The sequence below is a fragment of the Cyprinodon variegatus genome, unplaced genomic scaffold (assembly GCF_000732505.1).
Source record: "Cyprinodon variegatus isolate N-32 unplaced genomic scaffold, C_variegatus-1.0 Scaffold159, whole genome shotgun sequence".
NCBI lineage: Eukaryota > Metazoa > Chordata > Actinopteri > Cyprinodontiformes > Cyprinodontidae > Cyprinodon > Cyprinodon variegatus.
In genome coordinates this window covers 443,833-457,483 of record NW_015150612.1, presented here as the reverse complement: position 1 = coordinate 457,483, position 13,651 = coordinate 443,833, and the positions used below count along the sequence as shown (strand labels likewise).

General features: G+C 38.9%; 2 protein-coding genes across 2 annotated transcripts in view; one reads left to right on the top strand and one right to left on the bottom strand.

Annotated features, from left to right (window-relative positions):
- Positions 1-13,651, top strand: part of mtor (mechanistic target of rapamycin (serine/threonine kinase)) — a 122,879-nt gene that overhangs the window by 42,785 nt on the left and 66,443 nt on the right. The window lies entirely within an intron of this gene.
- LOC107086720 (angiopoietin-related protein 7-like) lies at positions 1,578-4,608 on the bottom strand. The gene is made up of 5 exons (XM_015377845.1): positions 4,059-4,608; positions 2,928-3,028; positions 2,638-2,832; positions 2,251-2,446; positions 1,578-2,154 (listed from the first exon to the last, which is right to left on the bottom strand). The coding sequence occupies exons 1-5, from the start codon at positions 4,414-4,416 to the stop codon at positions 1,985-1,987; spliced, it is 1,020 nt and encodes a 339-aa protein (XP_015233331.1). The 5' UTR covers positions 4,417-4,608; the 3' UTR covers positions 1,578-1,984.

The window sequence follows — 13,651 nt, the reverse complement described above, 5'->3', positions numbered from 1 at the left end:
GCAGCTTCCATTCTCCTGCCACCCTACAGTCCACTCAGAGGGTTCTCTTTAAAGTTGTAGTTTGGACAGTGACAAGTTATCGGTTGATTAAGCTGTTAATTGGATATCTATTTTTAAGCATGTTCTTCTTTATTGGCATCATTCTGCTATTAAAGCTGAAAAACTGGTAAAAACAACTGGAATTTTCTACTGTGCTGTTCTCTAGTCTCCAGCTTCGTCTGATGCATTTTATTTTCCTCCAGAAGCCTGTAATTGTTATTCTAATACCGATTATGATACCCCCCTTAGACTTCCTAATTTACCGTACACCTACCGTATTTCGCGACTATAAGGCGCATATAAACGTCTTTTTTTCCCTCAAAATGTGCGGCGCGCCCTATGTGTGTTGTTACTGCGGACGTTGTTGAGACTACCATGAGAACGTTAAAGGGGGAAGTGTGGGCGTGGATCGTGTATGTGGCTGAGAGTGGCTAAGGAGTCACTGTGGCTAAGGAGTCACTGTTAATCTGTGACTCCATGCGTGCCTATCTCACAGCCGATGTGAAAAACAAGGTGAAACAAATGAACGCTGTGCTTGCTGTTATTCCGGGAGGTCTGACAAAGGAACTTCAACCGCTCGGCATCGGTGTGAACCGGCTGCGTTAACCGGCTAACGTGTCTGCTGGCACTGTTGTTCAAGCTTTCGCAAAAGCCGGCATTATTTCCAAGGAGCCGCGCGGCACGGAAAGTGACTCTGACAGCGAAGAAGGGGAAATTGGCATGTCTGATTTAGCGCAGCTGTTTAATTCAGAAACAGAGGATGATGACTTCGATGGGTTTGATTAATACTTTGTAATAAATACATGAATAAAGCACAAACATACTCCGTTTTGCTCCCGCTCTATTTTTGAATATACGCAGTAGAGGTATTTAAACGTAGTAGAGGATATGTACCGGTATATAAAACTCACGCCCTATAATCCGGTGCGCCTTAGCTCCCTTTATGCTAATAAAATTTATCACACAGTAACTTTACTTGGACTCAAAGGCAGATTGGGAGTTTACAAACTCTTAAAACAAAGTCAAATTCGTCCCTATCAGAAGGTGTCGAACAGTTTGTGTCCTTATGTTATTTTCTGCCTTCTTGATGAAATCTTTAATTAGGGTTTTCCTGAATGTGTAGCATTGCAAAAAATGTTAAACCTGATTTCTGGTCTTGTAAAGGGAGCACTTGCTGTCTGCAGGTTTTTAACTCTCTATGAAATTCTTTCTTGCTTATAAACATTTTAAGATGATGTTAAGCTTTTCCATTTGGAAACCTTGGGTGTGTTTAACTAGGTGGCAGTATGTGTGGTGCTCTCTTTGGGTCAGTAGTCGCGGAACCTTCGGCGAGCGTGTCAGCATCTGACCCTGACATGGATGGACGCCAGAGCTCTTTTGTATTTGCATCTCTTTAAGACGCTCTATATGAAAATGCGTGTTTATTTAAGACTGCGTTTTGTTCTTCTTTTAAAAAATATCTTTATTTTTCATCACATTAAACATCATTAAAATTCTGTACAAATTTTACAACATCACACATTTCCATCAGTACTGTTTATCAAAGAAAAAAACGTATAGGATGGGCTTTTCCTGGTCTGTCGTAAGCCCACCAGCTATTCACAACAATGATACTTAAATCTTTAAATATGTCCTACAGCTCGCCGAGGCCTCCACTGAAACCAGAATAAACTAAAACACAAACTAGTGCTTTCAAGGAAATGATAGAAATGATTAAAGTCCAGTAGCCCATATGGGACAGTGGTTTAGAATAGTATATTAACACTTAAAAAAAGCCAAAATGTTAATAATAAATGTAAAAAAAAATGCCTACAATTTACAATTGCACGCGACATTGACACATTCTTCCTAAACAGACCATCACAAATGGTCATTTAACTGGTTTTGCCCTCGGGTTGGTCCTACAGGTATTACAGAGATCTGTGATTTTATCCGGATGAGGCGTTCAGGGTTGAAAACCAACGGGCCGGACCTTCATCTCCACTCTCTTTAGAGAATAGTTGGGGCCGTGCCAGGCGTACCAGGTGATCCCCTCCGCGCTCCTGGTGTGTGCGCCGTAGCGGTGAAAAACGCCGTTCAGATTGGAGTCGGTGCAGCAGTTGTACCAGTAACCACCTGAGAGGGAGAAAAAGTTAGACTCATGGTTGTTTGGAGGGATACATCCCCCTTTTATGATCTGCTTTGGTAGCTACTTTTACTCTAATGGATCACCTTTGCGCAGGGCGGCACAGTCGTCCACACATTTGTCGTTGTCCCTGTTCATGGTGCTGAAGTTGGTGTTGTTGTGGTAGCGTAAGGAGTCACCAGCGTTCCCACTGTAGTTGGCAATGAGGAGCTTGTAGCTGTTTAGTTCGTTGCCGACAGTGAAAAAGCCGTACTCAGCGTAGCGTGTCTGTCCCTCCCAGTCCTGCATAGTAAAACCCACATAAAGAGGAATGGTTGTAAAAATAAGAACTTTTTGGCTCTTGTTTCTCTGCCATTAGTCAGATTTATTACTAATTTTCATGCTCAGTGCAAATAGACTAAACATGGTTCTGCCTGTATGTACGCCTGCTTATTTTTGGCTATGAAACAGTCGGTGCTGGGTGTAACGCATACCTCCAGCTCGATCCGGAGAGTGCTGGGCTGTCTCGTTAGGCGATAGATGTGGTCGTTGCCAAGCCAGAAGTCTCCTCGGATGGATCCAAATCCGTTCTTGTACTGCTTCCAGTCACGGCTGAAGGAGGTCAGGCCAATTTTGCGTCGCTGAATCAGAGTCCAGCCCCCGCCGTTTGTCTCCATATCACAGTAGACCTGCAACAAAAGAGCATTTTTTTTTTTTTTTCCTGAACCGTACCTGAATGCTGAGTGGACAGGAAACCGCTGTCTAACAGAACCGTCTGACTTACGCTGAGCTCAGGTGCTCCCAGAAACTCATCTTTAGGCAGCTTGTACTCGCCAGAGATCCGGTAGCTTTTCCCATAGAGCGAGGCACAGTCATATATGGCATCTGGAAAAGAAGAACATAGACTTATGCTAATGGCATATAGGATTTCATGAGCAGATTTTGGAAGCAGGTCTCCTATAAAAGGCAGCTTTATGTGCATGTGAGTGACTTTACAGATGTAATAATGGATTTTTAGCCCTGAAAAAAAGCAAAAAAGGATAATCTGTTTTTTATTGTTCCTTTTCATGGTATGGCGAGGAAATTAAAGAGTTAACAAGGGCGACATGAACCTTTCTACCAGTAGAGAAAGGAGAACCTCTTCTATCTTCTAATCTGAGCATCCCTTCCTGTCCCGCTCTCCCCTCTCTGATTGCCTGGAGCTTTTAGAAAGACCTCTCTGTTCTCTTCACCTGAATCATACATACAGCCCCGTCGGACCACACAGCTAAGGTTCTGTGAAAACAGAAGGCGTAATGTTTGGTTAATCACTGTTGTGATTAGCTCAGTTGAAACCGAGGGGAATAAGGCAGCGTTGGAGATATGTATCCACAGCCTGGCAGACGGGACTCTGCAGCTCCAAATTGATGCTTTTTGCAGCTGTTGTGCAGCTCAGTGGGTGCACTGTAATCAGCCTCAATACTGCCTTACAGCAGCTCACTGGGGCCCAAAAAGTATGTCTGATTATAGTAGTTTGCAGCTGAAATGAATATATGACTGCAGAATTCACAACTGCTCACATTCCAACAGAAAGGTAAAAAAATATCAAAAATGTCAATTTACTTTTAAATGAATCTAAATCCAAACTAAGACGAGTTTAGGATTTGCTTTGCATTTCCTCAATCCACTATTTGATGGTTAGGATTTTAAATACTCTCAAATCATTTTTTTTTTTTTTACATTTGTTAAAAATGTAAATGTAAGTTTTAATTCCCAATTGGGCTCAAAATTGGGATTACCTTTACAAAACCCTCTGCAGCACTTTTGTTTGTTTCATTTTGTGTATTTCTTAAAATAATTACAAACCAGAATCCTTAAACTGAATAAATTCAAGTCATCATCTACAAAGTGCCTCCTGCTGTGTTGGAGCACTCACCTGATGAAGTCTGGGTTGCAGACTGCAGAGTCTGCAGCTGCATGATCTCCACGCGGTTGTTGATCTCCGAGTACTTGCTCTCTGCCTCGGTCACCCGGCCTTCCAGCTGCTGGTCCTGCTTGTCCAGCTCCAGGATCTGCCTAAACACGTTCTTCATGTCTGTCTTCTGCTTTTGACTCAGCTCCGCCAGCAGGCTGGTCAGATTGGCCACCTGCACCTTCAGAGAGCGCACTTCGTCGCAGCATTGACCTTTTGGAGGCTTTGAAGTAGCCAGTCTCTTCTTTGGGTTCTGAGCCCCCGTTTCTAAGAGGAGCAGAGAAATACCTAAAGCTATGATGCTAAAAGAGATTTTAGCCATGTTTGGATATCAGATTGTAGATTCTGATCTTCTTAAAAAGGTTCTGTGTTAAAGACCTTCTGCTCCTCTTTCTAAGAAAGTAGTATCTAGGTAACAAAGGTTTAGCAAACAGAAGTGTTGAGTTGGGGTCCTCCTGTTGACCAGATGCTCTCTCCAGCTCTGCCCTGTTTCCTCAGTGAAGTCCTCCTCTGCATCAGCATCTTAAATATTCTACCCATGGGTCCTCCCCCTCTTTACTGTGTGCACCAGTCCTCATGCTGACCCTCTCCAACCAAGTGGGTGTAGGACATTTTTCATCCCTGTCTCCCCTTCCTTGGTCGACGTCGCCCCCACCTTCCCCTAACTTTCACTCATACTATACGGGAAATGCCCCACCATCTCTGGGTTCAGTGTGCAAGCTTTCAGGGTAGTAATGATTATGTAGTCATGCTGCTGGGGTTTATTACAATAGGTTACTGTCTGAACTTGCATTTCTTTTATTCTGAGAATGCAAACCCCTTTGAAACGCTTGACTTTATGGAGATTTAACAAAAGAAAGGCAGACGCGGCTTACAGTATGTGAGTGGCTGGGTTTGCAAAGAGGAGCAGCTGTGGGTAATTTCCCTGTCTGTTGTCACACTTAACGTATCACGTTAATGACAGATTTGACTCTATCCTGAGGGCTAACCATTTTTCCTGTAAATTTGGTCCTGACTGGCTGAAAGAAAATGTGCGAAGTCACTAAGTACTCTTAATTGGTGGTTTTGGATTCCGTGCAGGCCTGCATCCAGGAAGATCTTTGTGACAATACTTTTCTATGAGACCCTTTTCTTTTGTAGAGCTCCATTAAACCTTTAGTAAATAATTATATTTGATTATCGTATTTTCCGCACTATAGAGCGACCTCACTATAAGCTGTGCCCACTAATTTGAAAGCTTGAAACATACATATATAAGCCGCACCGGCCTATTAGCCGCTGATATCTACTGAACTGTCCCCCACCAGACCTGTAGGGGGAGCTCTACATATAGCTCCAGGTGTAGGGACGAAGAAGAATGCTAGCCCCCGTTAGCTTGTTGGGTTCTACTGAAAGATGGGGCTTTGTCAGCTCTTTATTTCAGCTCTGCAGGAGTTGAGCCCAGTCTCTTCATTGGTTTAACAGCTTTAATGCAGCAAATAAATGGCATAAATGTGTGAGTTTTGGACATTTGTTGTCCATCGTGCGCACTGCTAGCATGTTCTTGTGCTAATTGAAAATTAGCCCCTTATTCTTTCATGTCAAACTTTGACTTCTCTCTGAAGGTTAAGAAAAATCCACAGAAAAGTTAAATTTATTATTTTTTTAATTTGATTTTCTATACTCCCAGAAGGAAATTACTTCTCTGCATTTAACCCATCCCCTTGGGGGGCAGTGAGCTGCCATTGTACGGCGCCCGGGGAGCAGCATGGTTCAAAGTGTGGGGAAAAAAGTAGTGGCTTAGGGGCTGGTTATCCTCCCGCAGCGGTGTGTCGCAGTGAGCTTGTCGCAGATATTTTTGATTTATGCCCAATATTGACGCATGGTCTGCGCTGTTATTCCATGCTACAACGCAAGAGGGACAATCAGGAACTAGCTGTGGGTCTAGATACGGCCGAGGCGGTGAGGAAGTGGGGGCAAGTTTGTGCGACAACGGAGGGACACGAGGGTGAAAAAGAGCCAGGGTACAGGTGGAAAAAGGGTCCCAGCATTCTCAGGCACCTTGCTCTTCTAGCTGGTCCATCTTCACGAGTCGTTTTCCACAATGGCGGTCATACAAACAAAACAAGCTGGTAAGGTACCAAACAGGAAATACGCATTGTGTAGAGAGGATGTAGATTTGACCAATCAGAATCCTCCTGTCTGCGGTCACCTACAATTTGGGAGAGGTGCAGCAGAGTGTCTGCGGGAGGGGTGGAGGCACATTTGCATTCAACGCAACACACGCAGACAAACTGGTTTCTGAGTATAAATCAGCCTTTATAGTTCGGAAAATACGGTATATTAAAAATGTCTCTAAAGATCGGTGAACCAAGTTGGCACGTATCTTATTTGACCATTAAACAAGCAGCTTTATGCAGATTAGAGAATACATCACTGTCCCCAAAAAATTGTAAATATTCTCAATTCTGACTTAAAACTCTTTTTTTGGAAAAGCTAAACAGAGTTAAAGATTAGACCTGGACCTTCTAAGGCTTTGTTTGATGTAATTTCTTTAATCACATTAAATTCATATTTAATGCTTTAAATAATAGCTTTTTTTAACATATACTAAAATCATAAGCAGAAATTTTTTCATTCGCTGCACACAAGCCGGATCACAACTGTTGTTCCAGTTGGGATTTTAATGTTTAAAAAGCTTCTCAATGCCACTGATGTTGATGCAGCACTAATGTCATCATCCACAGTCGTGGCACATATTCTCCAGCCAACCCACATCAGACCAGATGACGGGCTTTTGGCTAACAGTGGTACCTCCACGCCCGTAAAACAAAAACTCACTGTTAAAGTTGGTTACAAAATGGATTGTTTATTTTACTGGGTTAAGAAAAAAAAGTAGCTTAATTGGTGTCTGTTTTAAATTGAACTAAACGCTGCATGTTGAACAGAAAATATTAACGTTAACTTCTGTTTACAGCTAATTTTAAACTCTTTAAGGAATTATTGTACCGGTATGCCTTGTTGCTACATACATTTTACCATATTCAATAAAAGAAGCTGCTGTAGTTAATGCTCGTGTACTGTTCACACCTCTATGGAGTTTTTTTCAAAGAAGTGTCAAAGAAAATCAGGGTTTTCAAACAAACTCAATGCTAAAACTAATCTGATGGTAGAACAACCATGAATAATGCATTAAAAATACATTTTTGTATTTATTTTTAAGACTTTTTTCAAGAAAAATGTGTTTTTGAATGGAAACACTTGTTTATCTTGTTGATATATTGTCTTAAATGAAAATGCAATTTATGGAGATTGATTAATTACAGACACTGTCAATAACTCAAAAATTTTAACTAAGTCCCGCCATTTTTCAATATAAAGTATGCAGAAAGAATTACTTGACAATCGGCTAATATCAGCTTTATTCATTATCTACCTATTAAAACACCAGATATTTTAGTCTGTGTTTATTCTATAATAAGCTTGCTTAAATCTTTTTACCAAATAAAAAGAAACGGCAGATTTTTTTGGTAAGATTTGTCCTTGTGTAATTATTAATATTTTACATAATTTGTTTCGTTGCAGGATTGTTTCTTTCAATTAATTTCCGTTTATTTTGTAGCGCCATTCCGAAGAGACGTCTTCCAAAGTCAATTTAGGGAGACAATTCTGTCAGGGCCTTTCCTATTAAACGCTGCAGGTTTCCTTCAAACATGATACTTGCAGCTTTCCTTCCTCCTGGTTGAGCATTAGGTGACAGAGGACAGTCGTTTTCACTGTTTTGTCTTAAATCTCTATCTAAATACAGTGAAATTCCAATAATTTTTATCAAAGTTGCTACACTCTGTAAATGGTAACCTTGCTTTAACCCTAGTCGGCCTCTGCAGATGGCCGCTCATACTGAGTCTGGTTCTGCTGGAGGTTTCTTTCTGTTCAAAGGGAGTTTTTCCTCTCCACTGTCCCTACAAGCATGCTTGGTCTGAGGGATTGCTTTCAAGTTAATGAGTCGATGCAATCAGCTGGTTTTCTTTAGATAGAAAACTTTGCATCATTTTGACTGTATGATGTAGTTGAATTGTGAAGTAGCTTGAGATGACGTGCTGTGAATTGACGCTATATAAATAAACTGAATTGGATTGAATTGAAACCTGGTGTTGACAATTTTAACTGAGCAGTTTAAAAAAAACTTAGTAATAATATTTCTAATTTTCAAAGATTTTTAAATGGCAAGGGCAGTTAATCTGTTAAAGTTTAGGAAAGGATTTATTCAGAAAAACCATTAAAGAGAACCGTCATAAACAATTATAAATGGATTTAACTTTAGAATGGGTTTATATTTTGATTAAAACAATAAGGGGGAAACCTGGTGATAAGCAAATATATTCTGACGGAACCAAAAATAATAATCATTACATTTTAATATAATATTTATTTTAGTTCTTACATTAAAACAATAGTTAAGGAAATTTTACATGTGTTAATAAAGTTGTTTATGAATAAAGTTGTTTTGTATTTAACTTTTTTCTATATAATAAGTTATAAAATACAAACACATTTATAGTGCAAGCCACAGTATCAGGGGTATTAATTTATAGACTTCCACTGATTTGAATAGTTTTTTTGTGCAAAAAACTATTTAGAGTAAAGTGTAACACCTGTGGACTGTGTGTTTATTTGCAGTAACCTTTTGCATTAATTTGAATATACAAAATAACCTTATCTGCAGGGATTGGTCACTAGTAAATCCCCACTGAGACTTTGAATAAACATGCTTTATGCAGGAATCTGCAGCAGGGTAGTAGCGGTGTTCATAGAGAGAGGGAAATTAACTCACTTGAGGAAAAAAAAAAGCTTGATTCAGAATAATTTTTACTGTTGGAAATAGGAGTGAAGTTTTCTAACGCCTCCAACTCAGCCACTGAACCAACCATAACCTCCTTATGTAATCCCCAGCTAACCGAGTCTGTTTTCTAGGCCTAATAACCATGTTTATTAAATTACTGCCTCTGGTCTTTTTCCCTTTAAAAAATTTCCATCACGCCTGTTAATGAGTGTAGAGGAAAAGATGCTTTTGTAAACATCAGGGGCGCTTTTCTAAGTCTCCCTTTTGTCTCATTTGATCATCCCCAAAGTTCTTTTTCTTTCTTTTTATTGAACATTTAATTGAACATATTTGCACATTGGATGAAAACTAAGAGAAAATACATCTTAACCTCATTTTTTTCTTTAAAATTAAGTTGTATTTTCTCGAATGTTTTGCTATTTAGATTATTTTTCATATGAAGCTTCTATAAATGAGAAGTCGCAGAGATTCTGATCTGCTTTGTCAAATAAATTCTCTAAAACTAAATTACCAAAAGAATGAAGCGTTGAATACTGCGTAGAACTTCTTAGCATGAGGGAGACATCTGGTTGTGCCAAGCTGTCATATGCTGCCTTAATGTTTCAGGAGTTTTAAATAAACAGAACCTCTGTGTTACAGTGCTTTATTTGTGTCCATCCCTTGCTAACACATTTATAGAAACAAACAAAGGTGCTTAAACATCCATCATACAACTGCTCAGTATCCTGGAAACTAGTTGGAGAATGCAAAATAAAAAACCTTCAACTTCTTAAGGGTTACATAATAAACTTTCTCCATTGTGTGGATGTGTCACAGAGTTGGCAGTAAATATTGGGATGCAATTCACTCGTTTTTCCAAGACTCTGTGTTCCTGAATGTTACCGTCCACCTTTTTTTTTTTCCACAATGGGTCATCGCTGTGTAATTTCCTCTTTATGTCACATAGTATTTGTTTTTTTTTGGCCGTGATAAAAAGTTGAGAAAATGCATTTAGCTTGATGTTTTCTTTGAAAGATGATGTAAATGGCGAGGTTTCTGCAGTTTATATCTTCAAATCTGATTAGAGGGTAAGCTTTAGTAATTTATCCAAAACAAAATTCCGTTAAATTATTTTCCAAGTAGGCCCACCTCTACAGCTATTTTTTTTTAACCAACAAGCTAACGGGAGCTAGCATTCTTCTTCTTCCCTACACCAGCGGCTATGTGTAGAGCTCCCCCTACAGGTCTGGTGGGGGACAGCTCAGAAGATATCAGCGTCTTATAGGCTGGTGTGGCCTATATATGTACATTTCAAGTTTTTTCAAAAATTTTAGTGGGCACGGCTTATAGTGAGGTGTGCTTTATAGTCGGAAAAATACGGTACTTTGAATTTATATATGCTTAATAGTGCAAAACTCTTGAAAAAGTCTTCATTTCATCAATGCACCACTGTTGCAAACGCGTATATATCTAAAGTATGTTTGCTGTCCCATTTTTTTTGTATAATTTGCTCAACGGTGTCATCAGTTGACTGTCAGATTTTGTCATTTGAGTGTTTTTTATAAGCGCAGTGTACTGAAGAATACAAATAACACAGGGATAACAATAAGTGGACTTAGCTTTACTAAACTGAAACTACAGACATTGAGTCAAACCGTTTTGATTCAGTTTAATTCTGGCCATGGTTTGCTCATAACTGTACAAGAATGTACACAAATGTCACAAATCTATTTTTTAGATGTTCTTCTTACAATCTGTTTTAAATAAAGAAAAAAATGATAAAATGAGATGATTCGTTTTAGACAAACACCAGTCCCTGACTCTAAGGGGTTCAGAAAGGGGTAGCTTTGTGGATTTGCTGCTCATAGAAAAGAGTAAAAGCAATCAGATTTGTCAGAGATCTCCAAAAAATCTCCACCTACAATAAAAAAGTGCTTGAATACTAGCTAGAGCCTTTAAGACAAATAGTTGCTTAAATGGCCTGAACTGTCACTATATAAAGTCATAATATTGACAACTTCCTTTGGACAGTTTAAAAAAACATTTATTGTAAGTACAGCTCACCATCTGTCAGATCTTATGAAAAACTATTTATTGTATCCTATTTTTAACAGTTTAAATAGCTGAAAGTGGTGTATGATACCGTTTGGTATTCCCATAAATCTTAACCCTAAGGAACTGATGTGCGTCAATCCTGTTTGGTAAACTGAAGCTAACTTTTCTTCCTGGATTTTCTTATTACTCTACCTGCTGTATGAGTCACATCCTGCTGCCAGCAGATCTTTCCGGAGGGATGCCTTTGCCTGGACTCTGTCATTCAGTATTAGTTCAGTTCCAGTAATTGATACCTTTTATTGAAAGCCCTTTTTTTTTTTTTTGTCTTAGCAACAGCTACTCGATCTTCACTGTTAACCCTGTATTAAAGTCCCACTATGGTCTATGTGAAGCTACTCTGGACGTAGAATCACAACTTTGACTGAACTTTAACACTCACTGTTGGAATACTTCCTTAAAAAAGCCTAGACATTTTCCTTGGATTACAATTTCTCATTTGCCCTTAAAGCCAAGCTGTTGACACTGCTTTGCTAATTACAACAGTCATCTATCTTGTTAGGTGTGAACGGATTAAAGAGGAATATGGCTAAAGGCGTTTGTGTGTCCCCAAATACTCTGGAAAAACATAAAGCAATCAAAGAGAGACTACAGTGGCCAAACTTTCAGCAAAGCAAACTCAATTTTAGGAAAGACATGAGTTTAAATCAGAGGCCAGGAAATCCAATCATGAGAGCTTGGATTATATGCTGCGCCAAGGAAAAGGTTTTAGGCCTCTTGAGATTTTCCTCTGTTTTTGCTTTTCTTAGTCACAGTTGATACTTTTGAAATGATAAAAAAAAAAAAAAAAAGTATTTACACATAAAAAAATATACACCCACACCACCTTAAAGGAGAAATAAGGAAGAAAACCAGTGTCCAATTAACTAAAATTGTTCTCATTTGTCACTGGAGATGGAGGTTACATTTTCTAAAAACAATTGGTCCTCTCCATCAACGTCTTAGTCAAGATTTTCTCCTTTCATACCTGAAAATACGGTCTGCAACTACTGAAACATAAATAAACCTATGAGAGTTCCCAGGGTTGCCAAAGCATGGCACATCATTTGCTATTTAATTTTGGCAAAAAGAGCAGCACCCATTTCAATGTTTTCTCACTCTAGGGAACCAATTTTCACAAAAGGACAAAAAAAATATAATAGAGCAGTTGAGAATCTTCCCATTTGTGACTGATATCTAAAGTTACATTAAAGAATAATCCAGGAAGTCACAAAATAATTGAGAACACCACCAGAATCAGGCTGCATTTGCATCATGTAAGATCAGCTTTTATTATTCAACTCCAGAAAGAGGCTGGACAAGGAAGATATCTGTGTGAAAGCTGACCAAAAGGAACAAAAGAATCCTTCCTTGCTTGCTTGCTTGGCTAGCAAGGGTTGCTGGTGCCTATCTCCAGCTGTCAGTGGGAGAGAGGTGGGTCACACCCTTGACAGGTCACCAGTCTATTGCAGGGCAACACAGACACCTAAGGAGAATCTAGAGAGCCAATTAACCTAACCGTTATGTTTTTGGACTGTGGGAGGAAGCTGGGGTACCAGGAGAGAACCCGTGCATGCTCATTGAGAACATGTAAACTCCATGCAGAAAGGCATGGATCAAGGCAGCAGTGCTACCCACTGCACCACTGTGCAGCCCTACCCTTGGTCCACTTTCATCTATCATATATATTAGTTCTACAAACAATAATTTATAGATAAACAACACATACACATGCATAAGTATTTATACACATACAAATCAATTTTCACATCTATCCCTGCACTTCTCTAGAAATACTTAAAAGTCTGTTATTCCTCGTATTATAAAGACATCTTTAAGGGATCAAATATCTTTTTACAATTGATATTACCTTTATTTTTTTTTTAACAGTCTGGCGATTTGGCAATAAGAATAATTGTCTTGATGCCAAAAAACTGCCCAACAGATTGTGCTTTCACAAGTGGAGCAGTATGGCTATCGCCATAGTGTTCTGCTTGATTTTTGCATATAAATATGTTTATTATAATTCATGCAGGGAGTATTACAGATTATATGGACACTGCAATGTAAGTAGAACAGGAAAGAAAAAAAAGCAAAAAGGAGAAAAGATGAAAGAAAGAGGAGAAGAAAGGGAGACAATGATAAAACGCCTTCAGTCTGCTTCATCACCTGCAAAGAGATGTAAAAAGAACAGCACAACCAACGGATATAGAATAAGAGATACACTAAAGTGGCACCTTGATACTATCGCTGAAGCATAAGTAGTATTAATTAATCTGACATGTATACTGTGGTAGCTGAAGATAAGAATATGGGCTTTCTGTATGGAAATGAATCTCTAAGTACCATGAACCAAGCTTGATATTACCTTATAAAACCTGTTAACAGTTAAACAGTGGCATCTAAAGGTGTTCCTTGTGAGGAAAATATGTGACTTATACAGGGTTTCCGCGGTTCATTAAAAATCATTTAAAGTCGTTCAATTATTTTTTAAATTAATTAATGCCTTAATTGGCATTAAAATTCATTAAATGTGATTATTGTGGCATTTAAAATGCTTTATTTAACCCATTTAGGCCTGAAACGCCTGGAAAAAACACCTTAAAAACCTATGGCCGATTTTAAAAAATACCCCTAAAACCTGAAGTTTTTCTGTAAATTCAGG

Excerpts from the sequence above, each read along its gene's own strand:
- LOC107086720 (XM_015377845.1), bottom strand. The coding sequence starts at position 4,416 with ATGGCTAAAATCTCTTTTAGCATCATAGCTTTAGGTATTTCTCTGCTC. Across the intron at positions 2,447-2,637 it reads CTCTCCGGATCGAGCTGGAG|GACTGGGAGGGACAGACACG; the intron begins GTATGCGTTACA and ends TTTACTATGCAG. Across the intron at positions 2,155-2,250 it reads CTGTGCCGCCCTGCGCAAAG|GTGGTTACTGGTACAACTGC; the intron begins GTGATCCATTAG and ends TCTCCCTCTCAG.